The 26,307-nt window shown below is 44.1% G+C and overlaps 3 protein-coding genes across 15 annotated transcripts in view; 1 reads left to right on the forward strand and 2 right to left on the reverse strand.

The window, feature by feature from the left end:
* The first annotated feature begins 2,251 nt into the window (after nt 1-2,251).
* On the forward strand, nt 2,252-5,395 carry LOC106745506. The gene is made up of 3 exons (XM_014621175.1): nt 2,252-2,402; nt 2,942-3,542; nt 4,180-5,395. Exons 1-3 carry the CDS (start codon nt 2,252-2,254, stop codon nt 5,393-5,395), a joined length of 1,968 nt encoding a protein of 655 aa, XP_014476661.1.
* Nucleotides 5,396-8,385: 2,990 nt separating this feature from the next.
* LOC106745509 (thymidylate kinase) lies at nt 8,386-10,037 on the reverse strand. The gene is made up of 2 exons (XM_014621179.1): nt 9,750-10,037; nt 8,386-9,248 (listed from the first exon to the last, which is right to left on the reverse strand). The coding sequence occupies exons 1-2, from the start codon at nt 9,910-9,912 to the stop codon at nt 8,749-8,751; spliced, it is 663 nt and encodes a 220-aa protein (XP_014476665.1). The 5' UTR covers nt 9,913-10,037; the 3' UTR covers nt 8,386-8,748.
* A 10,147-nt stretch (nt 10,038-20,184) lies between these two features.
* LOC106745520 (voltage-dependent calcium channel type A subunit alpha-1) overlaps nt 20,185-26,307 on the reverse strand; it is a 78,156-nt gene continuing 72,033 nt past the window's right edge. For 8 of the 13 annotated variants that reach the window (XM_014621193.1, XM_014621194.1, XM_014621203.1 and 5 more), the window contains 5 exons: nt 26,132-26,268; nt 25,637-25,812; nt 25,064-25,096; nt 23,229-23,730; nt 20,185-23,147 (listed from right to left, as the gene is read on the reverse strand). In XM_014621193.1, the coding sequence (XP_014476679.1) occupies nt 23,108-23,147; nt 23,229-23,730; nt 25,064-25,096; nt 25,637-25,812; nt 26,132-26,268 (888 nt within the window). In that variant the 3' untranslated portion in view covers nt 20,185-23,107. Of the gene's footprint in view, nt 23,148-23,228; nt 23,731-25,063; nt 25,097-25,595; nt 25,813-26,131; nt 26,269-26,307 lie in introns of those variants that run through there. The other 5 variants (XM_014621205.1, XM_014621204.1, XM_014621206.1 and 2 more) reach the window with 2 other exon arrangements.

The raw sequence follows: 26,307 nt of genomic DNA on the forward strand, positions 1-26,307 counted from the left end.
ATGCCAAGTTAATTTAGGCACACATTGTGCAACGTCCCAATACGATATAACGCAAAGTTTTATTTGTTAAGTCAACCTGCAAAATGTTCGAAAGAGAGAAAGAGAGATGATGTCGCCATGAGTCTTAGCGCGGCGGAACGCAAGTCCTCTTTCTTCCCAGTGTTGTGTTATTCAGACCTAATGATGTCATAGTTACCTCATGACTTACGAATGAAAGCGTAAACATCATATTATAAGAGAGAAACGCAAACGAAAGAGTATCTCTTCGAGGGCCTGGATAGATCAGTGGATAGATCGATGATCTAGATCAACAGTCCGGCCAGCGACAGTCCCGGGTTCGTGTCCCGGCCTAGCGAATCTTAAGATGCTTGTGCGTTTCTGTCAACTGTGTGTACAGTAACTTTAATCGCGTAATCGAACTGTGTTCGATTTAGAAAATAACTTAAATGTCTAGACGTTTAAATGTTTTGATGTTATGCACAATTATCGATGTTTTGCACCAACTTGCGGCGACTAAATAGTCAATGTTTATATTTAAGCTAATGTAGAAACAGCCGGTTTACGGGTCCAAGAACAGAACATATTCTGAACAGTTATCGCAGATTCCGAATGTGTCAAAGGATTTACTAGGTAACTTAAGTGGTTATCCAAAGCGGCCGCCCGAAAGAATAATCGTCCAGGCCCATATATTTTTGCATAAATGATCCATATATTTTTTTTGGACAACGGACGCCGACGCCGTCGCCATGACGTCGTTCTCATTCTCCGCATAATTAGACGACGAGAACGACGAGAGACGAATATCTTTTACATATAATCGACATTATTAAAAATTAGAAAACGCGCGACAAACACGGGCGTGCGTGCGTGTCGGTGGACTCGAGGTGGCGCGATATAAATATTCCCGCCTGTCGCGGTGTTCGCATTAAGTCCCCTCTTCGGCTGATGTTCGAGAAAATTTGAAAATAATAGTAAAAGAAATATTTTCGGAGATCTCAAAGAAAATATTTTTTAGTGTTGTTTAGAAGTTTACTGCAATATGTATGTTGTAAAATTGATTTCAGTGATTAAATTTTAATAAATCTCGAGTAATCAATCGTGTGTGAGTAAAATAAAATTAAGGAATTATAATATTTATATAACGTTTATAGCCTAATAAAAGAATCTATGCACGGTTAACATACTGCAATTTAATTAAGTAATTGTATAGTGTTTCGTTAGCCCGTAAGTATCATTAATGATATATCAATAGAGCCTCTTATTTATTTGATTAAAACCAAGGGGTAAGCCGAACACGCTTGAAAATTCATTGTAGCTTGCGCTATCGACTTTACGCGTCGCGCTTCTTACGGTTTGTCTATTTAACATCGACTTCACGCCGCATTATCAATTTGACGTGGCAGATTAAATAAGACGGCGAGTTAAGGCGAGGAGATTTTCCATGTTTCACATTGTTTAAGCGCCTCGAGATAAACGTTGGCAAAGTTACCCCGCCGTCTCGACAGCTAATTAATTATTCCGGTCGACGCGAGAGCGATTAAATGCGCCGAATCCAGATAATGAAGTGGCACGACTTTCGGCTAGAACTCGCTCCCAGGATAATACCGGGTTATCTTATTCTCCCCCTCCCCTCCTTCCACCTTTTTAAACTCGTTTTCCGTCGGTCTCTCTCGCTCTCTCCGCTATTATTCGCGACTCCCGGGGCGTTCTCTCGCGGATCTCAATAAGCGGCCCAGAAATATCACCGGTTCCGTGGCAATCGTCGCGACTACAACTTACATTTTGTAACGCGCTCTCTCTTTCTTTCCTCGGACGTGATATATCTCTCGGTTAAATCAAGAAGCCGAACTAACCGAGCGAGTGACCCGTCGCGCGAGGAGCTTTATCACCGCGAGCATTTTCCGCCGGGTATCAGAAAATCTGGCTGTCCGACACAGACTCGCACGAATTTAACTCACCGACATAGAAAAATCCCTCGAAGACCATCACTTCCCACAATTTACCACTCTCGCGAGCGGCAAGCTTTTATTCTGTCGCTTCCGTCGGAATTCGTGACGATGAGAGGAAGGAACACGGTCGAGGTGGCGGCGCTTTCGTGCGTGTGAACAAACACGAATCGTCCAGTGCGTCCCGTTCCGTCCGACCGAAACCTAACCATTCAAGCAACATCCAGCCCGTCAATTGCAAACCGCGAACGAAAAATCCACCGCAGCATCCCCGAAGCGCGCTACTGGTCGAAAGGACACTCGAAATGTCGCACGCCGACCGCGACCCGGTCATGAAAGCGATCAAGGACAATCTTCTCAGGTGGACCTGCGAGCGACACGCCACCGACTGTTCCCTCGACAGACCTCTACTACGTAACAAGGCCTTGGAATTGGCCGACGAGCACGGACTGACCGGCACGTATCCATGTAATCCTCCGTGCGAAAACTCGAAGGGTTTCGGCATGCAACAACGCGTCTCGGGGGTTAATGCCGTCGCCCACGAGAAGACAGTCGAGCCGAGGGACGATGCTTTTTGCGCTTCGGGCCGACTCCTTGCACAGATAATTCGCCAGCCTCGTCTCTCGCTCGCGCTTTGCAGGTCGATCGGGTCTGGGAATAGTCGACGTATTCGGAAATTCGGCGCACACTGCGCATAACAAAACTGTCATAGACTCCCTAGAGAATGCTTATGATGACAATAATATTAGTTAATATTTAATATTAGGTTTATTCAGTCAAATATTAGAAATTAAGATAGGTCAGTGAGAGCTAAGCACGACTGTTAAGTGCGAATGCACTTTTAATTTGGGAGGATAAATATGTTCGACAGTATGATGACGCATGCATTAATTAATTAATTTAATAACGGGTATTTAGGGAGAGAGGTTTTTAAACTCTCTAAAAAGGATTAATATTATACTGACAGTTTCTTCACACTCCGCATTTCCGACCAGGTTTCAAATGTTCCGACAGATGGCTGACGTGTTTCCTGAAGAAGCACGGCTTCTCCCTCGACCCGAGCGACTCGTCCGGGCCGATCTTCGATAACTACCGATTCTGGATCGACGCGATGCGATCCGTCATTACGCGATACAAGCACAAGGATCTCTTCCACTTGGACGAATTAACCATGTACTCCGATATCTCGCCTACCGGCATCTCGTCGGCGATGTATCACACGACGCGCCAGGACGCGTCCTTGAGGAGAACGACGGTGCTGATGTGCTGCAACGCCGCCGGCACCGAGAAATCGCCGCTCTTAATCTGCGGCACTTACCCGGCCGTGGTAACGCGCGAGGATCACGTGTACACTCACAGTGAGGACGCCTCGATAAGCGACGGACTCTTCAGGGAGTGGATGAGCCGGCTGAACGATCGCATGAGCCGCGGCGAACGGAAGATCCTGCTGCTGTTGCACAGGGATCGAGTAAACGCCTTCCGAGGACTCGAGCTCAGCAACGTCCAACATGTATTCTTCCCGGAGAACTTCCCACCGCCGCTGAGGCCCTTGAAGAGGGACGTCTTCCATTACGTGAAGATGATCTACCGGAGCAAGTGCGTTGTGGCCATCACCGGCTGGTACAGGCTAGATTTTCTAGCTCGTTACTAGTTTGTTATTGACTGATTATTCACTCACTAGTCATTATCTTATTGAAAAATAAAATAGCGAGTCAAAATTAAAGGTACGTTGTTCCATAAAGACCTTAACCCACTTCGAGCCGGCCTGCAAAAATATTGAGATCTATGAGATTCAAGTACTGTTAAGATAGTTGGGACTCGAGAAACTCAAAAATTGTATGTCTATTACCTTATAACTAGACACCCATAAAGTTCAGTTTCTATTAGGACAGTATTTATTAGTCGAAACTTATATTAAAAATCGTCCTAAGTTCATCTTCTGATACTGCACGGGCTGTTTCATCAAGGATGAACTTGGTACAATCTTCGATTTAAGATCGGACTATGAATTACACAGTCGACCCGGGGGTAATAAACTTACCTCGCAATAGCGTTGTTAAACGGTCCTGTGGACGTTCCAGAACGATGCTTTTTGCGCTCCAGAACGCTTCCGTTCGCGAAGAATCATTCGTGGGAGAGATTCAGACGAAGCCCTCGAGGAAGCCATCAGCGCTCCCGACGGCTTAATTATCCCGACGAGTGTAAGAAACTATTGGAAATATTTCGGTCGCAGGTATGTGGAGAGAATCAAGGAGCACGGGCACCGTTGGAACGTTGAGAATGTAGTGGAGAGCTTGCTGGAGGCCTGGCGGAAAGTTCCGCGCGCGCTCATTATCGCCAGTTTCCAGCGAACGCACTTCAGAACGGACGATTGCTTCCTGGAGATCCATTGTGACGCGTGGGAAGAGCTGGAGACTGGGCTGTCTTTCCAGAGGTTCGTTACGTTCGACGACGACCTCCCGACGACGCGAGAACACCGCCGATCTTCCGGCCACGATTACAACCTGAGAACAACCAGAGAAGACGTCACTTTGGCCGACGATAAGCTCGATTCGAGGAGAGAGTTTCCGACTGAGAAAACTCACGATGAGTCGCAAGCGAACGGAGACTCAAGGAGAATTCGCGGCAAGGTGAGCATCGATCGGAAGAAGAAGAGAGACTCGCTGAAGAGATCCCGCGACGAAGCTCAACTGAACGAAGATCGACCGAGCGAAAAGACAAATAACGCGAGCGAGAATTCAATCGCAGCTCCTCGGGGGTCGAAGAGCAATGAGGAAGATATCGTTGCTTCGGCACCGGCGAAACGTCCGAAGATCATCAGTGTCGAAACGGTCCACGTGGTAGGGAAACGACGAACGAACGCTCAAAGCACCGTCGAAGAGCTCGATCTGACTACATCGAACGCAGGCCACGTTCTGCAACCAGATGACGCCACTGGTTACCAAGAGTCAAGAAGTGAAAACGATGAAGCTTCGAGCGCCGGCGAGCAGCGATCTATGGAGTCCTCGTGGCGAATTGACGGCTCGAACACGAGCGATTTCACGTCGCAACAAGTATTTAGCGATACATCCGCCGCTGATTCGGAGGAGCCGAATACATCGGTGGTTTCCGGAGTGAGCTCGAGAAGAGAGAACGAACCGAGTTCGGATGCAACGCCGGCGATGGACGGAAAAGACGGCCATTCCTCACGGCAATCTGCGAAGAGAAGACGATTGCACTCCGTCGACGTCCAAGAACCACTGAATCACCCCGACAACGGTGAACCGGAGCAGAAGAAGTCGAGGCCCGACCCCGATTGGGCGAAGCGCTACGAGACGACGTTCGTCTTCGGCTCGCCCGACGTAGCACGAACCATATCTACTGCGGCCGCCGATGAAGACGCGCAGCAACGGTGGCAGAGGCGACCGTACGAGACGAGTATTTTCACCATAAGACCCTGGAAGGATTAGGAAGGATCCGAGTGAGTGAACGTTCTTTCTACATCGTGACAATGGAAGATAAATTGGAACGGGTAAGTATAGGAGAAAGTGTAACGTCATTCTTTTCAATTTAGCAATCGCAGGCAAGACGGTAGGAGCCATCGAGGAAGCCGAAAGTCTAACAGGAGTCTAACGGAGAATCCAATCTGCGGAGGAAACACGAAGCCGAGAGTGCAATTCGATCGTCGCGTGTGATAATGAATAAGTTTCTAAAGTGATACGTATCGACGTACATTGTCATTTTTTAAATCTTCCATGTAACATCCTTCTCATTGATTGTCGACCTGTGCATTCATGTAGACAATTTTTATGAATTACGATTGGTAACGGGACAATTGGTGTAGATTATTGAAAGATATATAATTTAAAGAAATCCCGGTAAAAAAATTGCTCATACTTAATTATATATAAACATATATATAACTATGTAAAATTATATAGAAATATATAAAATTATATATGTAATTCCTTGTATGATTATTTCCTATATAATTTTACATGACTCGTTTCAAGAAATCAGACACAATTATGTATAGAGTCGTGTAAAATTATTAATATATAATTATGTATGATGCTGTCTCATTTCTTTACACGAAACGTGTAAAATTATAGAATTATATAAGGAAAATTATATATAATTTCATATATTTCTATATAATTTTATACTGTTATATATTATTATATATAAACAATTTTTTATCGGAGTTTTTTATATACTTTTATTTGATTTATTATATAGTTGTATATACATTTGTATATAAGAAATTTGTTATTGAAGGAAGATACCATTTATGAAACGTGACACACGCATTCACCTTTCGGTGTTCTTCGCACGGAACTTCGTAATCTCTCGAAATACCAGTGGGAGGCGCACAGAGCGAGCAATACGGAACTTGACTTACGGTCTAAGCGAAGGTTAATAGTTTTCCCGGTGATTCGCAAAATCGTCCCGCCCGGCGGAAAATTACATCGTTCATCCCGGAATCATCAACTCGAGCCGGAAGCTCTATCGCGCGCTTTTCCGTCGGATTTCTTCCCCCCGCCTACGCTCCCGTACCCCCTCCTCCTACCAGCCGGATGCAATTTCTCAGGATCGTCGTTTCCACGATGGGGGGTGAAACAAAGTTGCGCCCTTCCCGCTCGTAAGGGAGAAGTGGACCCGTAGCAGGTTTCGAAGGAACGATTCCCGGACGGTCCTTGAATAATGCGACTTGTACACTGCGCTGGCGTCTCGTCGAGTGTGAGTGATGCTAAAGGATTTATAGCGTGTCGCCACAGGCTCGTAATAATTTACAGTCGCTGCCGGAGGAATCTTGCGTTAGAACAGTGCTTTAGATTATCTCGGAAGATGAGGTCGAAAAGAGGAAGTAAAAATTTGTTCGAAATAGCGAAAAACTACCGTTTTTATGTGGAATGTTTCCATTTCGCTCAGAAAATTGTGTTTTGCGCCATAATTTCATTTTTAATTTTATTCGAGAAAATTTCAGGAAATAATTGTTCTACGTCAAAAGCGTTCGTTACGTCGTCGGATGTGTCGGAAGACTAAAGCAATTGAAAGGATAATAGAGAATAATAGTCTTCGATCTTATTTTCTCCATTCCTACATTTCAACATATTCCACAATGCGACTCGATACAATGAGACATTTCGTTTAGCCGGATTGCGCATCGGCCAAATTCCCTCATCGACGTGATTTTATCTCTATGGCATTTTAAAGAGGCGGAAAGTTCCCAATAAGCGAAAAACATTAAGTCAATCTTTTGAAACGTTGATTTTAGGTAGATTTTACAAACATTTCGACATAATATTTTCTAAATTCATCAAAATATAAATTCCACAGAGCTGAAACGATATTTAAACGAGGTGTTCTGAGATGCATCAATTAAAGTTTGATCTCGCGGGACGCCCCAAGCATACGGCTCGTCACAGATTCATCACGGCCCACTCGACATTTTTACAATACCGCCATCAGGCTGACGCAATTTGATGATATAAGATACACGAATATCCCCTTCAGGAATAGAGGACCGGGCTATATATAAAGACATGCAGTTTAATGCGCTCCTAGCTGTACAAAACGCGGCAGACATCATTGCGCACAGTACGTGTCTCAGTCGGCGGGCAAGATGCAATTTATCATCGTGCAGCCTTAGCAGCCGTCGTCGCGCTCAACATAATCGATTTCCGTTACACCGAGCACGTTATCGTTCGCGGATATGAACGTCGTAGGTGCCGTGTAATATTTTCGGGACGTGAGTGTGCGAATTCCCACGCCTCGAAAGGACATTAAGACGTTTCAAAAACGTGTCCGGGGGACACGTCCTGAAATTCCAAGGACGCTTTATGAAATTGGTTGCAGGAACAATTTTACGACGACTTTAGTAGTTTTCATATTTTTCAACTTGTAACATCATCTCCTCGGGATATCTTAAAAAAAAAAAAAAACATCTTATAGAACGCAACTTCCTATATTTTTTAAATATATTAATAATAAAAAACAAATTCTCTTATTGGATACAACCTTGTGTTGCAACCTTCTTGTGACTGACCACGCAACTACATAACACGATATAGTGTCATGCAATAAACTGTATACTTAATCACTAAGCTTGAAAATGATCGTTAATCGAGTCCATTTTATTTATAAAAATGTGTTATATAATATATGTGTTGACGTCAAGTGTTCATATACTTGTTAAAATAATTGAAGATAAATATATAAAGAAGAATAATTAAATGAAATAAAGATATTGGTCGGGATTGTAGTGTTACCTAGCAGTGACAATAAAAATCCTTTATGCTCAATGGGTTTGAATCTTGGCTAAGTAAGGTTTGAGTCTTAGATAAACAACACACACATATATATATATATATATATATATCTCTGTAGTAAAATCTTCACTACGAGCCATTATTATTTTTACTGACGAGTTAACGTTATTTAATATATGATAGTATTGTTTATAAAATAAACAGATTTTTTTATTTACTTATATTCATGTAACTTTTCTCACATAAAATGTTCAGCAGTTCCCAACAATTCCCTTCAACAATTTTTTACATCAATCCTGATCTTTTCACTTTTAATCAATATTTGCGTATATTGTCCCCTCAAACAGGATGTGGCTTAAGCTTATTTCGTGGATAAGAACGAAGTCTGGAGATTCTTGACCGAGATTTCAAAGCCGTTTCTACGAGGAAGTAACGGCATCATCGGAGGCAGCGGAGAAAATATCACGTATAAATATAATAACGACCTGTTTCCAATGGCAGGAATGTGCAGTACATCAGGAAAGTAGAAAAGTACAAATTCGTCTACACTTTTAACTGCTTAGCGGTTCTATTCTTCGAAATTGGGCCTCTTTGATGACCGATAGTGCTTTCTTTAGTATCTCGTCGTGTATCGCCGACATATCCTGGTCAGCGTCCACTGTGATCCACGTGTCATCCTTCAATTGTTCGTAATTAGCGTTGACGCACGCCTGAAAATCGTCCTTCTCGAATCTTTCCTTACCCCAGTTGTTACGCAGCTCTTGCTGGTGCTTCGACACCTTGAGAAGCACCACACAGTCTGGCTTTGGCAGTCCCAAGTCCGGCTGTTTGCACCAATTTAGGCTTCTGCCCGTGTTGGCTGCCGTGTACGCAGTCCCGGAACTCGCGTACCTGTCCACCACCAGAGTAATACCGGACAAGAGCGTCTTCTCCATGTCTTCCTTACACTCCCACCGATTGGCTGAGAATAACAAGTGAGCTGCCTCGGGCGGAATATTTATCTCTTTCGACAGGAAACCATTTAGCAAACCTCCAACGGGTGTGTTTCTGTCTGCAAGAAAGTGTAACATATTTGTTAGTATTTACATGAAAATCCTTCTATCCCGTTCTTCCCGTCGTCCCTTCTTAATCATTTCATTGATCTTAGATATTATTTCTGTACTGTCTCCGAGATTCCACTTTTATTTGGATATTTCCAACAATCACGGAAAGGGAAATTTATTATTCAGCAAATACCAACTTAATGTAACGTCGATGTTGCAATACTGTTAGTTGGTGTTCTTTAGGTACTTCCAATCTACTTATATCGAGTTCACCGGCTGTCATTTTTAAATCGAATGACATAACTTATCGAGTTTGCAACACAAAAGCAGCAACGCGACATGAAGGGAGACAACTTGAATTATGATTGCTCTTCCGCAAGGACAACGATATCGATTATACTTCATAAGTAGCGAATTTGCAGATCACTGATTAAGTATCCGGAAGTTGTCTCCCGCGCAAAGTAACATAACCTAATATATAACAGGTGGTCAAGTTATTCGTCGCTTACTTGGGAAAGCGTGCGCTTTCGCGAGAATCGACCTCTCGTTCAAAGCTTTCGTCAACATCTTCGCCTGGGTCGACTTGCCGGCTCGGTCGCAACCCTCCAGGACGATTAACGCACCGCGTTTACCATACATGGTCGCACGTGTACACACGTTAGTACGCGTCATGCGATGATGTCGTAAAGCCAGGTTCACATCGTCGCGGCGAACCTGGGGGGCAAATTTTCTGCGGAACGTCGTTGCGAATCTGTCATTCCCATCGGGCTTTTATTTATCGCAATTTCCTCCGTCATAACATTTCCTCGACACCATAAAATAGCGACTCTCGTTAGAAAGGTTCAAGTCAAATCTTGATGTTCGCAGTGACGTTCGGATCAATTCGAGCACATGGACGCATAACGCGCGGATATTATCTACTGCCAGTATTAGAGATGTAATATTACCATCAGGTTCAAAATGACGATACTTATGATAGAATTACGGTAAGACGGTAACTTGTTGGTAGTAAAATTTGTTGTTTTCGACGGTCATGTTTTCATGCACGAATAGGTTGCGTTCATGTTTTTCACATCAATGCATAAAATAAAACAACATTCCTCTTGTATTCCCAATGAGCGAGAAACTTTAAATTAATCTTTTGAAACGTTTGTTTTATGTGGATTTTATAAACATTTCGACGCAATATTTTATGAATTTTAAACTGTTAGTTGAAAATGTAATATTAAAAATGTTCAATTATATAAAAAAATGGAGAAATGCAAATGAATAATTTTAGCGGGGGAGACGAAATCTCGGGCAAGACCGGTCGGAATGAAAACTCGTTCGTGCGAAATATTTTAACACATTATTTTATTTGGTTTTTTTCCTTAAAAAAAGAATGAACTTGAAATCGGTCTTCTGGTTACCTCACTTGGATTCTGGCGAGTAATGACTGGGCATTGTTTTTCGAAGCGACGATACACACTAAGTTGCAAATTAAACTAGCTATGTATATATATAATATTTATATATAAGGTAGGTTCTTTGCTTTTCTCTCGTTTACAGCATAATACATCAGTAATAATGCATATTTACGTCTTCGTATTCTCCTCGTTAACTCTTTCTCTCTCTTTCACACGCATACACACTCTCTCCCTCTCTCTTTCTCTCTTCCTCTCACACCCTCCTCTTTCGTTCGCCCCCTCCCCCCCCTCGTCCCAATTCACACTCTTCACTTGCCAAACGCCGGTATTTTCGAGGGCTAAAGAATTACGTTAAATATTTTCGCACACGCGTTTTCTCGCTCTTTCCCTCTCTGCCACACACTCCCTCTCGTTCTCGCGGCACAACACGTGGATCACACTGGCAGATTACGTTCCACGTGCGCGGCATACTTATTTTTCCTGAAGAAGAGAAATAACACACAGTCGTGGCGCGCGCGCGTCGTCACGTGGACTTCCGTTCCGAGACACAACAGGTAGCATACAATCACCCTCCGACGGTGGACTAATTAGCAAACACTCGAACGCAATCCGGAATACCGAGATACGCCTCGCGCGACACCGTTGGCACGGATTCCTCGGCGGCTTTACGCGTGGCCGGCAACTCCACGAGGCGAGGATTTCCCGGGAGTCTGCGAACTTCCAATCTTTCGCGACAGGCAACTTCGTTGATTCGTTCCGGAGCGAAAACTTCGCCAGGTCGCGATGTCTATTCTCGAAGAACTTACTCGAGGGGAACAGCTGACGTCGTCTGTTTGTTGCTCCACTCGATATCGCTCGAGATAAATAAATAACATTCGACGTTTCGAGCGCGGTGAATTACGCCCCGTCAAGCGCGTCGTGAAATTTCCGAATCCGAAGCTCGTCGAAAAATCCGTGATTCTCTGAAGGGAGATCGCTTCTCGCGTGTTCGAGGAACACGACGGGCTTTAAGAAGAAGAGACACCCCGCGGGTGGGAAGAGAGACGTGTTCCGACGGTTCCTCGATCTCTTCGCGATCGGCCGGATCGCGCCTCGAGCTCAGCGTGACGCGCGCGAGCGCACAAGAATTATTATTATTATTATTATTATTATGTATAAAGGTACAATATCTCTTCGCTCTCTCGATCCCTTTTTAGAGAAAAAACAAGTGTTTAGCGTGTCCCTCGCGTGTATGTATACGTTTCTACATGTATGTATAAGTAATATACAATAAGTTTTTACAATGTAACACAGGAAGCACGACGGGACGTCGCTCGTGATCCCCGAATCTTGCGAATACTTTCCACGTCGCCCAATTTCCCGACCCGCAAATAGATTTCTTGCCACGAAAACATCCACGAACTCGCTCGTACCGTCAGAGGATGAAGCCCGGATAAACATATTTCGGTATATTGTCTGCATCGCGACTAAGTACGTTAAGATGCGTTTTTATGCGACAAACATTTTGTTAGTATATAAAAGAAGATCATCTGATGCCGTGAAAATTGCGACAATATTGCGACGATAATATGATGCCATAAATATTGCTGTTTATTTTGCTGGAAAGGAAACGCAATTAACCCTCCGTTAGTCGCAATATTTTTTATTCATGAATGGTTGCAATATATTTCGCAAATATACCAATTTTCCTATTATTTTCCTCCGCTTCCTGAAACAATTTTTCTTCCATTAGCACTTGGCTAGTAGACCAAGCACTGAAGTACGTAAGAAACAGTAAAGAATAAAGAAAACAAATACATTGTAGCCTGAACGCATTTATTAAATACATTTGCGACTAACGGAGGATTAATTTTTGCAGTAATAAGAAGACAATATTTTAATTTAACTTATGGCATAATAAATGAGTACCTCTTAAAATTAGCATATTTCGAACATGTGCTGTTGCAACACAAAGCATACATTAAATATTTGCGTCTGTTCCGTATTTCTATGTGGTAAGTCTTGCAACAGTCTTACCTCGACGAGTCCCGCAATCGACACCTAGTAAACAATAAACGGAAACATTACATCATGTTACAATTTCCCATTCAACAATGTAACAGTTACGTACATTACACATATTACATGTAACAATTACAACGTTGAGTGAAAAATGATGCAACATTGATGAAATTTTACTCTTGGTTGGTGTTTATCGGTTTGAGTTCGTTTCTCAGCCGTTCCCGGGAGATGCATTTTCCTATTGAATGCGTTAGGGAACTTCTCGAGGTAAACAAGTGTCGCAACCTTTCACCCTCTGGCATGTGCACGATCGGAAAAGAGCGACGTGACGGGGAGAGGGCGAAGAAACGGTCGAAATTCGAGCGAGATCGCGCTCATGCCCGCCGTGCTTCCGCGTTCGCGCGCATACGGTGAACTTGCGCCTTCTCACCCTCTGTCTCTCTTTTTCTTCTCTCTTTCTCGCGCGCGAACCCCCTTTTAAAGTTAGTTTATTCAAAGTTAAAGCTTTCGATGAGATTTTTTTCACATTTTTCGGTCTTTTTACATAATGCTTGTAACAACGGCACGTGGTTATCAAAGTCACGAAACGCCTTGCGGGCTCTCGGCTCGCGCTCTCGCGTCTCGCGTTTGAATTCCAAATGGGAGCGCGCGCGATGGGATCGATTTTTATTCACGGACGTTCTTTGCGAGTGTTCGGTAAATCGATCTCCCTCTTTTTTCTCATTCCCCTTCTCCTGATTTCTATTTTTACCCCCGTTTTCCCAGTTAGAACCGCAACGTTAAATTGACATCGATTCGACGTCGATGCGTCGATGAATGGCCAAATACTATAGTTGACATCGATTCGACTTTTCACTTCTGGCTGGGTTGGAGATACTCAAGAGCTATCGTGATGCAAGACAAACGGTCGCTTTTGGCGTTAGTTGCGAGACGCGAGAGACGAACCTCTCTCTCGCGGACATGCAGCGACGCCACGTACTATTTTATCCCCTTCTTCTTCTTCGTTCATCTTCGCCTTTAGTCTAATCGCTCACGTATGTATTCGTTGAAAATTCCGCGCGTGACACACACACACATACCACACACGCACACGTAAGCATACACGCATACACACAGAACACAGCCAGTCATGGCTGATCGTTTGCCGCCTCGTCAATTTGTTCTGGGTTTCCGTCTCTTCGCGTTCTCCCCTGCTCTTCCTCGTTCTCTCACGTTTCCTCATTTCGTTTCGTTTTCCCGATCTGTTCTTTTGATTTCTAATGATCGTTCGTGAAACGACGACGACGATGTCGCGAAGAGGTGCGATGATCTCGTTCGGACGGAGCTGGACAATTAGTTTTATATTCAGCAACAGGGTCGAATAAGATACCAGAAGTCTGAAAGATTTTTCTACAATTGAAGAGTAAACGTTAGAATGGCAATTTCAAGCTCCCGATGTAGAAGTGATTCAAGCGGCAGAAAAACAAATCTCATCCATTAATTGTAATTCAGGAATTCGTACATAGCAAAAACGTTCAATTACATAATTAGTCCAATACTCCATAGCAAATTTTTACTTGGATCAAGTAAACACTACTTGATCCAAGTAAAATATTTTCCTAGTAAATTATTCAAGTAAAATACATATATATTTCCCTGATTCAAATAAAATTTACTTAATCTAAATAAAAATTTGCTAAGGTGTATCGGAGTAATTATTTACTTGAATTTAACATTTTTTTCTGTCGTTTAACAACCGTGCGAATTAATAAATCGATTTATTGTTTTGCGACCTGCGCCCAGCTACCTCCTCGCATTCTCATCGAGTGCACGACGTAAACTAACGCGACCCGAAGATCTTCACGACACGACCCTGAGAGGGAGCCTCAATTGTTCTCTAATGTCTCCTCTAATTTTCTTCACGTTTCGCGTATCCTAGTTTTGTGAAAATGTAATATTAAGGCAACTCTTGTTATACTAATTAATGATTCACGACATTACAAGCATTTCTTGCCGTTCGTGTTCCATCGACATTCCGCCGCCGCACGTCAGTCGCGCGATGGACAAGCGTCAGCTTCGATTCCGGTCATTCCAACGCAAAGCTACATCCGCGTGCACGCGTGTCGACGATACGTCAAGATTGGCATTGAATAACAAAAAAAAATTCCCAAATCGATATCAATTAGATTAATTCACTCCACCATTTTTGGAGCATCTACATCTTCGCCCGAATTACTGTAAAATTCAACTTTAATTCGGTCTCACGCGTTAAAGAATTAAGAAGTTCAAAGGCAACATCGGATTTCCCTTACATTAGAAGATGATCTCGCCGTGAAAGTTTAGATTTAATCAAATAAATAAAAAAAGTCTATACTATTATTTACTGAATTTCTTTCACATAGAGAAATCTGCACACACGGTAAAGAAAAAGACTCTCGTTCAAATTTGCGGCTATAACTTTCACGAGGCTATCGTGTATCGACGCCCGTGCACCGACATCGGAAAAGACGCGCGGAAGCACACCGACCTGAAGAAATTGACGTTCTGCGATCCCGTCCTGCACACGCATACACTAAACTTCGTTCGTACCGCGGCTGCACGCGCATGACTTAATTAGACTCAGACTCAGATCAACGTATTTGAAATTTCCTTTCTCTACCACTCTTTCTCTCTTCCTCTCTCACTCTCTCGAGAGTATAATTTTATATTTATAATATGTATATATATATATATATATATATGTATGTATGTATATATACATATATATAATATTTATATACTGTATTTTTATACTGTATATCGACGAGATTTCGATTATTTGCAAAAGTATGAAACTCTACGGAGCCTCGGCACCTCGGCGCCTCGGAGATCTAGTGACGAAGTTGCTTCTCTTTTATCTCCTCCCTCGTTTCTGCTAAGACCGGCACCCGCTTCGATTCACCCGCACTATTTTCTTTTCGCTATTATGATTATTTATTATCGACAGGGCGCACGGTGTCTCACAATATAATAACGCTTTCAATGCTCGTTTATGCTAATTATGTATATGCATATGTATAACATGTGTATATGCGGGTGTCTCTTTACGTGTACATATTTATATATGTATACTATACGTATGTGTATATATACGCGTCTCTATGTTATATTTATATATTTATATATGTATATAGATAAGTAGAAAAACTTAACGATAATTCCTCGCTTCCTCCGTTCTCACGTGCGACTCTATCTCACTCGTTCGCTAAGACCACTCGCGTCACTTCTTTTTAACTGGTTTTACCTTAGCGTATATAAATAAATACAAGAGTAAGTGAAGTCGTACGTGTGAGAGAGAAATTCATTTATATATATATTCCTTTCTCTCTCTCTCTCTCTCTCTTTTTGCCTTTCTTATTTATATATTTATATATATACTATATATATATATATATCGGTCGAGCAACGATTCCATAAAATCTCTCATACTAACCCAACGAAAGTGTATGTTACGTTCGTTCCACCTGCGAACCGAGTTGAATAATTCTTTTTTTTCCATTTACTTCTCACTTTTTCGTATGCAACAAAATGGATGCACCATTGTGTCGTACTTGTTCGCGAGTTTGTCTGCTTCTCTGCATTTCACTGTGTGGATGTGTGTGTGTGTGTGTATGCTTGTGATGTAGTACGGTGTGTATGGTGTGAGACCTTGGTATATTCTTACTTTATATATGTATATATATTTATAATCCACGTGTGCGGAGTGTCCACGTGTGTTGTCGGCGGCGATTAACGAAATATCCGGAAAGTGTCGCTCGGCTCTCTCGTTCATCCACCTGCCGGCTCTTGCCCCTTTTTGACCGATCTTGGTGTAGCTCTCGTTCGGACGTTAAGAACATCGCGAGCTTCCGCGGTGTCGTCGTAACGCGATTCGACTCGTTAGCCTGTCTCTTTGTCTTTCGCTTTCCTTCCTCGTTACCGTTAGTTCGTTTTAATATCACTGAAAGTCCGACGATGCGTCGGAGGCTCGCGTGATCGCGCTTCGATCGGATAACGTGTCGCGAAGTTGCGTCCGACAATCGCACGACGAGTGCAATCACGGTAATTAGGGAAAGTAATTATTAATGTCTATTATTGTTGTGTTAGTAATTACGCAGGATACGCGCAGGAGCCGCGACGCTCGCAAGTAAAAAAAGTTACCGATATCCCGATATTTTATGAAGTGACTTTACGGAGGAATCGTAATTTCTTCTTTGTTAATTATTATCGACGACGCTGATTGAATTTCGGAAACGGAACTTTGCTTCGCCACAGTTACGTTACATCGAAACGATAACGCGACGCCTTCGAGGATCGCTCAGTCGCGTCGAGACGAGATTGGACATTGTGTATCTATTAGCGCGTTACTTTAGTACTTTTCATGTTTCCTCCTAACACACATACGCATTACGTTTCGTATTTAACGACAACGATGATCTTGCCAAGTACTTAGTTAGAGTCTTTTATTATCGCCTGCCACAATGGATACCGTCGAAGATGAATCGTAGAGTCGTTATTATTATTTATTATTATTATTATTCTTAGTTTATATTATTTTAGTTTATTATATTCTTAGTTTATTATATTAATATTATTGTTATTATGATCCTTATCGGTATTATTACTATCATCATTAAATATTTTTCTCACCGTCATCATTATTATTAGTAAAATTATTATTAGTATTATTATTACACAGTCATTTTTTGCACGACTGCAATCGTTATCAGCGTTAACGACGTTATTTTGTTGCTAAACATAATTTAACGGTTTCGTCGAGTGTTCATTTTTTAATTAGCATTTTTCAAGCTGTAATTACGTTAATGTTTGTGTTTGAGATTACGTTACGTGTTACGTTTACGTTTTTAGTTCATCGCTTGCGAGTTTGGTCATCCGCTTGTCCTCTTTATACGACGCTAGATAGTTCGTAAGATCGCAAGTTATTCTCGAGTTATCCTTTCACGCACGTACGACACTTTATTCACGTGTACATTGAACGGCATACCTAATATGCGCGCATGCATTCTCCCTTTCTCTTTCGCTCTCTCAGCCCTTTCGCTTTTTTCTGCCTTTTACACACCATGTACGCCATCGATTCTCTTTCACGCATTCTTCTCGACCCGCATTTACACCCTACGTCTAACGATAATTCTGCTCTTAACCAATTGTCGTTTCATATTTGAATGTATGTATAAAAAAAAAAGTCAATTTAGATACCTTCGTTTGAAACGTTTCATCTTGCGAATTTCCAGATTGACGATCACTGTCACGGAACACGATCTCTCAACGTCACACTTCGAACGAAGCAAAACAAATGCGGATAACGATGATATTTCGCGTTAAAGGCGACGCTAAGCAAGGGTGTGAATGCGGCTCTGTCCCTTTCTCGCTATTAATATAAACACATTGTTTTCGTGACTGCGGGATCGTCTATCGACGCGACCGTATCGTCGGACAGGTTGAGATTTTTCGGGTTTATCACAGAGAAAAACATTTTTATGAATATTTAATCTTATACTTCACCGCGTATACACGCACGCACGCATACACACGCGCGCGCATCGTAATATTCAACTTCATCGCGATTTTACGCGATCTCCGCGCGTAGATTGTTGTCGATCCAAATTTGTCCCGCGACATTCGCTAATACCGGCCTGTGAGTAATCGCTTTCTCTCGAGACCAATTGAATTTTTATAATCGTTTTTAAATGCAATTCCCATGTAAAATTGATATGAAAAAAGAAAATTTTCCTTCTAAATTTCTCTTTCCAAGAGGATTGTAAAGAGAAATTTTCCTTTAAAATTGCTTTATAAATAAAAAAGAAAAATCTTTCTTTCTAAATTTCATTTTCGATTCTCGAAGTTTGAATAAATATCTATATCTCATTTATTTTACTCGAAAGATAAGACGAGAGAGAAAATATACAATTCAACGGAGATAATACGCGGGTCCGTATTAGCGAATCGCGATGTAACGTTCTTCCTCTCGTTCCGCGTTCCCACTAATTATAATAATTACAGATTCCTTTTAATAGCGACGTTTACACATGACGATACGATTGAGTTTTTAACGACTGAGTTTTTAAAGCACTTAAGGGAAGAAATCACGCGATTCTGATTACGCGTTACTAGAGATGCGCTCACGAGATCCTCGGTGATTCTCTCGAAAAGAAGGAGAGTATTTTTACGTTCTTCACGTTATCATACTTTTTGTATATTTTTTCTACTATTTGGTTTATTTCATTCAAGTGTAATTTTTCTAGATCTGTAAAATAATCGCGCGTCATCGAGAGAGGATATCAAATTCTACTACTGCGAACAACTTCGATGATGGACACCGTTATCCGTTCACCAAGGATCTTTCTGCGTGAATCACACACCGGAAAATCACTCATTCTCTCTTTCTCTCGTTCTCCACACCATTCTCTCGCTCTTTCCTCAGTTTCGCTTGCGCATGCACACGTATTCTCGAATTAGCTACTTACATTAATTAATTTCGTTACGTAGTGGCAACATTCTCGTTTATTTTGACTTAGTCGATACACGAAAATTATGCAAACAAGCGCAGAGCAGCGTCGGAAACCGATCGAAGTACTCGTCGGAGAAACGAAGTAAGTCGGTCCAATCTGTCCTTCCATTCGTACTTTCCCTTACTTTTAACCTGTTCAGCTTTGACGTTGAAATGAAACGTGCGTACGAAAATTAAAGGAGGATAAAATACTTGTGAAATAAAAGCGGCTTGTCATCGGCCGATCCAATTAATTACGTATTGGCCGACTTACTCAGCTTCCCGAATTCACCGGTTCAATTACTCGCGTATTCCACTCGTACATTCGTCCGATTCCTCTCGCTTTCTCTCTCTCCCTTTCGTTCACCGAATATATGTACATTTACCTACGTACAGACATATCGTATATCCATAACGTGTTGCAAGAAAAAAAAATGACGTACGCTTATGTACACCTATGTATTCTCATGTATGTCTTTCGGCTTAAAACACCTCATACGATTGGCAGTATGTTAATGTTTTTTTTTTATATTTAATATAATGTGGTTGTTAGCTTTAGTTGTAATCTCGTTTCGGACACATGTGTTGCAATTTAGCAAGCCCTCGTTTGCGGATATAATTCTCTCGACCTATCACCCCGTTCTTTCTCCACCTATTATGCTTTTAATTCCACCGTACATTGTTTAAACGAACGTTCTTCAATGATTCGACGGCGAATCAGGTTCTCTTTCCACGAAAAAACCTCGAGTTTCGAATTAACTAATGACGTAAATTGATGTTCCACGTTCGCGTGTTTCGATAATTAGCACACTTAGTATTACAGTAATGATAGTAACAGCACTAGTAGCGACGATAGTAGTCGGTAGAATAGTTTTGTAATAGTAGTAGTAGTAGTAGCGGTAGTAGTAATAGTAACAGTAGTAGTAATAGTAGTGTAGTAGTTGTTGTAGTAGTTGTAATAGTGATAGCAGCAGCAGCAATAGTAGTAGTAATAGTAACAGTAGTAGTGGTAGTAGCGGTAGTAATGGTAATAGTAGTAATAGGTAGTAGCAGTAGTTAATAGTTAGTAATAGTAATAGAGTTAGCTGTTTCTTCTTCTTCTTTTCTGGTAGGTGTTGTTAGTAGCAACGGTATTAGCAGTGTTGATAGTATAATAAGTATCGTAATTCAATTATGCGGTAATTTATACAAGTGCTTGAAAACCGTGTGGGGCAGGTAAGAATTGTTTATCTCTCCTTCTCGTACATCCTGTACCTTGGTGTCTTCTATATTTTCCCGTTCGCTTTCTCCCCTTCGCACTTCTCTTCCCTTCTTCCTCTTTTTCTCTCTTCTTCACACGTCTTTCCCCGTCCCCCTGACGATGCTCGCGACGATCGTTCTCTCCCTCCCCGCGTACGACGTGCGGTGTCTCATCCCGTCTACGCACCTTCCCCTCGATCGTAGTCCTCTTTTGCTTGATTCTTCTTTTGTTGTTTTGTTTGAAGTTCCCCCTCCCCCCGATTACTGATTGGCACGAATCGCGAGGCAGCATCCGCACGAATCAATGATTTCGCGAGTTTAGTCTCGCCTTGCCGATCTCTCCTGCCGCTATCGATAAGCAATAGATAGCGGTCGAAGAGTTTTTGCTCGAAGTAACGTCAACGGAACGTCGCCTTGCGTGTATAACGTTAATATAACGTCAATGTGCGACTTCTAGCCCCTTTAAACGCTGTTCGGCGTGATTCGACGGTATTACACGACTTATTGTATTTTTCCCTAACTCTATTACAGCTATCCCTGTATATATCTCGTGATCTTGTGAACTTCCTCTCACACGGCGTAAGAGAAATTTTAGAAGTTTCGCGGTTTTTCTTTCCTTTTAATATTCGCCAATTCGCCAGAACGCAACGCGATCACGTTCGACGTGAATTCCGGAGTCTCGTGTGACCAACTATCGATTTATCCCCGTTAATTTTACGCTTCGTCGACTTCGCCGATACCGCGAATTTTCTTGAATTTTTCTTTACTTTCCCCTTCATCCGCACACGTGACGTGCAGCCACGAATGATCGCGCCGATGTCGACCCACGTGGCTTCTCCATCTCGACTTCTACTCTCTACAAATAACGCGCCTAATATAATTAATGCCAACGCCGATCTCGCGAGCGCGTTCTCGCCTCCTGGAACGAGTTTTCCATATTGCGAGCCTACTCACAAGAACCGCAACTGCGAGCGGTCGATATCGCGCAGCGACAGTTCTTGCGCGTCCTTCCCTCTCTCCGACTAGCGGGGCGATTTCCGATCTTCGGTGCTTCTCTTTCTAACTTGTTTTGTTTTTGATTAAAGTGTTTCCTCACGCGACTTCGCTAATGGCAGAATGGAGCTACTGAGTCCCGGTAGAACAGTTTGGATTCTCTCTCCTGTACGATTGTTACGCGTTAAGAGGGTCAACCCTTGACTTCCACTATTCCTTGCCTCGGTCAGGGTCTCTCTCTCTCTCTCTCGCCGGGCGACTCGTCGGGAAACGCTCGCTCTCGTTCGTCAGTCCGTTCTGTGTAACGCGGCGAGGTTTCCCGACGACCCGCTTTTGACGAACATTCCTACAGCGAAGGGAAAAGGGGGAAAGAACACAAAATGTTTCTCAAAGTCTCGAAAAGGAGCCTTGGCCTCGCAGGGCCGACAAAATGGCGGGGCCCGACGAGTCGCGTCGCGCGTTCTATATACTCTTCTACTTCTCGAAATCGTGTCGCCCTGCCGTTCTCCTCATCTTACTCGGTTCAATCGATCAGCTACCCTGAATCAACGTCGTCGTAGGAACATCGCTGATTACCGACGTCACCCGCACGGAGGTGGAACGATTCGACGCGTCAGTCGCGAATATTATCGATGAATCTCGCAAGGGAAGGGGTTTCACACGCCTACGTCATGCGTACCACTCGTTCATCCGTTCGTTCGCACGCACGCACACACACACACACACACACACACCCCGTACACGCAGCAGTAGACACACGCACACGTAAGAGAACGTTTGTGGTGATCACAGTGCCCGATTCGGCCGTTCGACGAGTCTCTCCTCCGGAAAATCGTATAAAAAGTGGATCTTCCCCGGCGAACTCCTCGATCCATCGTCGGCCGATCGAGGCGCGAGGGAAGATGCTGAAATATCAACTCACTCGTATGGTCGGAGGGTTCGAGCTCTCGCAAACGTCCGCTTTTGTCCACCTCGTCCACTGTCGACCACCACCACCGCCGCCACCATCACTACCACCACCACCGTCAACTTGTCTCTCGATGTAGCTGTCGCGACCACACCGCTCTTCCGATCGCTCCGCCGTTCGTCGCCCGCACCACCGAGCGACATCGAGCGTCCCCGACGACCGGCGATCGATTGGGCTAATCGCGATCGTGGCATTCATCTCTCCACGACGCTCGGAAGATCGCCCGGGCCGGGTGATCGTTGTTATTAGTCTTGCTAAATTCGATTTCCTAGTTAGACTGCCGAGTCTTCGCCAAGCTCGGCCGGTTTGATTGCATCTCGATCGGAACAGCCGCACATCGCACTCTTCCTCGTCCGCGTGCGACGTCGCCATCCAGTGATTGACCTACTCTTGTCGACTGTCGGACGGGTGGATCGACTTCTCGTTGTTGTCGTTGATAAAGTTGCCGACCCTGTTCGGCCGCCGTGTTCAGTCTCCTCGGATCGACGTTGGTCTCCCCGCGCTCAACGATTCATTTCCGCCTTCTCTCCTTTCGGTCGCGCTGCCGGAACACGCCGACCGGAATTGCCGCCCCTGCGCGGTACCGCACGGCTGGTCATGGCCGTCGGGAAACCGCCGGGGTTTCAAGGCTTTTCCATTGCCCTCGAGTGCACACCGCGGAATCAACGCGTGTCCCATTTGGACAATTCATGCGCAAACCCTGAGACGCCTGGGGGCGTCCACGTCACCGGACCACCGTCCAGGGTCCCACTTTGGCTAGCACCAATCGTCCTCGTCACTGTCGGAATGCCGCGACCTGCGGAAGAAATCCTTCGCGGTCAGTCAAACGCAACGCTTTTCAATCTCAGTGAATATATTACAAGGATTTCTTCATTACCTGGGCGTTCTCTGTTTCGACTGCGGCTGCGGCTTGTAGCCGTTCGGCACTGGGCTGGGTAACATACGGCCCATCCCGCCGCGGCCCATCGCGACCGCCTGCTCGAAGCTGAGCGGTCGCAGGTGGCCCATACCCGGCTGCATGTGCGGTGGCGACGGATGCTGCAGCATACCTGATGGCACCGGCACATGCGGCCCCATGTGCGGCCCGTGAGTGGGCGAAGCGTTCAGCTTGGGGAAGTTGATGCTGGTCGGCTTCAGCTGCAGGGTCGACGGCTTGCTCGGCGTCGGCGGCAGCTGGCGACCCTGACCCCTCCTGGCCACCAGCACCGGGTAGCTGTGTTGATGCGGATGATGGCGACGACGATGGTGATGTGGGTGACCGCCGATCGGGCTCGGGCTCCTCGACCGTTGCTCCAGGCTGGTCGTACCGTAATGGCCGCGGTCTATCCGGTGAACCGGACTCGGCGACCTCGCCGGACTCGTCGAGGCGCTCCATGGACCTAACGGAGACGCTGGGTTAAAAGGACGGTCGCACACTTTGCGCGTGGACAAATAGTTCCGGTAAAAGGGTGGCTCGAGTACAAGCGGTGTGTTGATAAGGCTGTTGAGAAGCCGTTCAGGGTAGAGACGATGATCGTTCGGCGATTCTCTCCGTTCACGATCGCTTCGATCAGCGCGGGATGCGTAGTGGAGCCTCGGATATATCTAGAGCGGCAGTCTCTTTCTCTGTACGAGAGAGCCGAAGACTTCGGAAGAGGAGAAGAATGGTGGAGGATGAGGAGAAGAGAGGGCAAGCTCTATCGCGCAATTAACCCTCTATAGGGCCGGTTCTTTTTTCCCTTTCTCTTCCACGGAGGGGAGAACGACGGCTGCATCTGTTAAAGATCATCTCAACGAGGCGTAATAACGTTCGTGTGAGATTCCTCGGCTTCTTCGCGCTCTTCGATTTGTGTGAGATGTGGCATAAATATATGTTTCCTCCGGACAAAGTATAATAATAATGACACCGCGAGCATGTATACTGATTCGAGAAAATCATAAAATCCGATAGAGGGTTAATGGAGCATGCTTCGTGTGCTGCTTCGTGATGCTGCGAATAACTCGAACCAGTGCTGCAAGACACATGTCCAGGTGCCGGTGCTCTCAATCGAAATTCTAAAAGGCGTCTAATACAGCATGCACGAGATACTACTGAGAGAGAGTGCATCATTTCTATATGGATAAGTAACCCGCGACATGATTGTCGCTTTCTAACGCGATCAAGATACGCAGACACACAACTCCTTTGCGCGCAAACTACGCGCGTGAACCGATCAGCCATGTCATATCACTGTTTTAGAGCCAACAGGTTCAATTGCTTGCTCGTGCCAAACATAAAGGAATCTAGTCGCGTCTTCCGAGCTACATTCGCGTCGGCAACAATCCGTCCATAAAACGTGAACAGATCATACTCGAGAATCAGTACAGACCTTGCAGTGCTCTACGAATTGCCTAGTCTACTCTATATCTTCATTTCTAGATTCGATCGAACTAAGTAAAGACAGCCTCTTCTAATATAAAAAGCATCGAATGGCGAAAACAAGAAGAAACGCGCGAAACACGCGGAGCATCGGTGCTGGTTGGTGTGAGACATCGGTTTGTTCGGATTGGTGGGTCTACCGTGTGTTTATATCGGTAGTGTGATGGTAGTGGTGGTGGGTGTCTCTTGCGCGTGTCATTGCAAAAAACAGGAACGAAGAAACGGTGAAAGCCAAACGTTTGTTGATTATCATTATCGTAAACACCATAACTGCCGTGGACAAGGGAATGAAAAGGAGTTGCGAAAGAAATTACCATCGTCGTAATAGTCGCAGTGGTCGTAATAGTCTGTGTAGGCGCATAACAGAACAAAACGAAGAAACGTATTACATCGAGTCACACAGAGCCTCTGCTTCTTACGAGTAAAAACCATTTATAGCAACATTCATGTTCTTAATGAACCGTGACTACGAACTCTCTTTCGCTTTGCTTTTTCGTTAAAATGGTGCGCTAGAATTTCAACGACGCTACGTTGCAGCGATATGATGCGCACGACGCGCGCAATGCTGCCTGTCGTAGTTAATTCCAAGACCAAGAGAGACAACAGAGTATCACCAAGCCGGTTGAAAAGATAATATATATAATTATGTATATAGAGTAATATTTATAATGGAAATAACACCAAAAATATGAAGGTGTCAGTGGTACGGTGGCAGAATAGGTACAAAGATGCTGTGTTCGTAGTAAATTCTAGGCTAATCAAGACAACGAGAGAAACCGGTTGGAGATGATCGACACGAAACAGAGTTTGCAGTCGTGGCCTCGTGAAAAAGACTTATCGTTGCACCGTGGCTTTCGCTGGCCGGAATTATCGCCGGTACGTCGTACCTCGTATCCTATGTCGATGATTATACTGTGACGAATGGGGATGATGAGTGTGCCTTTGAATCTCGACGACGTTGCTAACGGTGTCGCTAAACCCTGGTCCTTCGTGGTAGTGAGCGTGATGGTCGTAACGATGTCGCCTCGGCGATGGCGACCTATGCATTATTGGCGAAGGTCTTCTGCAAATTGTAATAACAACGAAACGGCTCACAACTGTAGCGATCCTGTTGTGATATAAGCCGGCTGGTCATGACGATCGATGTCATCGTCACTTCGGTAATGATCAAAAAAGTCTGGTATATTCAACTTTGCATAATTTGCGTATCGAATGTTACCCTTGTGCTCCTTGTTTTACAAAATACCATTGCAATAACGTTGTGATATCTTGCTTACTGAGTTACCACGTAGTACAACATACCGAGAATAAACAAAGGCGATAGTGCATTTTGAATGTCATCGCTAAATTTCGACTTTTTAAAACATCATTATTGCGAATACCTTATGCTTGGCGATCGCGAACGATGTCTAGGAGGAGGCGCTGAGGGATGATGCGGATGAAGCCTCTCGCCGGCATGTGTGAGACTCTCGAGACTACCGGCACGCGAGTCATCTACTACGACGTCTTGCAGCTCCATCTAAACGAACAGACTTATGATTGAATAATTTGCCCACGG

The sequence above is a fragment of the Dinoponera quadriceps genome, unplaced genomic scaffold (assembly GCF_001313825.1).
Source record: "Dinoponera quadriceps isolate SergipeBrazil2010 unplaced genomic scaffold, ASM131382v1 scaffold1578, whole genome shotgun sequence".
Taxonomy (NCBI): Eukaryota; Metazoa; Arthropoda; class Insecta; order Hymenoptera; family Formicidae; genus Dinoponera; species Dinoponera quadriceps.

What these genes read in the sequence shown, in the direction of transcription:
- LOC106745506 (XM_014621175.1), top strand. Translation starts at nt 2,252, where the DNA reads ATGTCGCACGCCGACCGCGACCCGGTCATGAAAGCGATCAAGGACAAT. An exon ending in CGACGAGCACGGACTGACCG is followed by an intron (nt 2,403 to 2,941) that starts GCACGTATCCAT and finishes ATTTCCGACCAG; the next exon opens with GTTTCAAATGTTCCGACAGA. An exon ending in AAGATGATCTACCGGAGCAA is followed by an intron (nt 3,543 to 4,179) that starts GTGCGTTGTGGC and finishes TTTCGGTCGCAG; the next exon opens with GTATGTGGAGAGAATCAAGG.
- LOC106745509 (XM_014621179.1), bottom strand. Translation starts at nt 9,912, where the DNA reads ATGACGCGTACTAACGTGTGTACACGTGCGACCATGTATGGTAAACGC. An exon ending in GAAAGCGCACGCTTTCCCAA is followed by an intron (nt 9,249 to 9,749) that starts GTAAGCGACGAA and finishes ACTTTCTTGCAG; the next exon opens with ACAGAAACACACCCGTTGGA.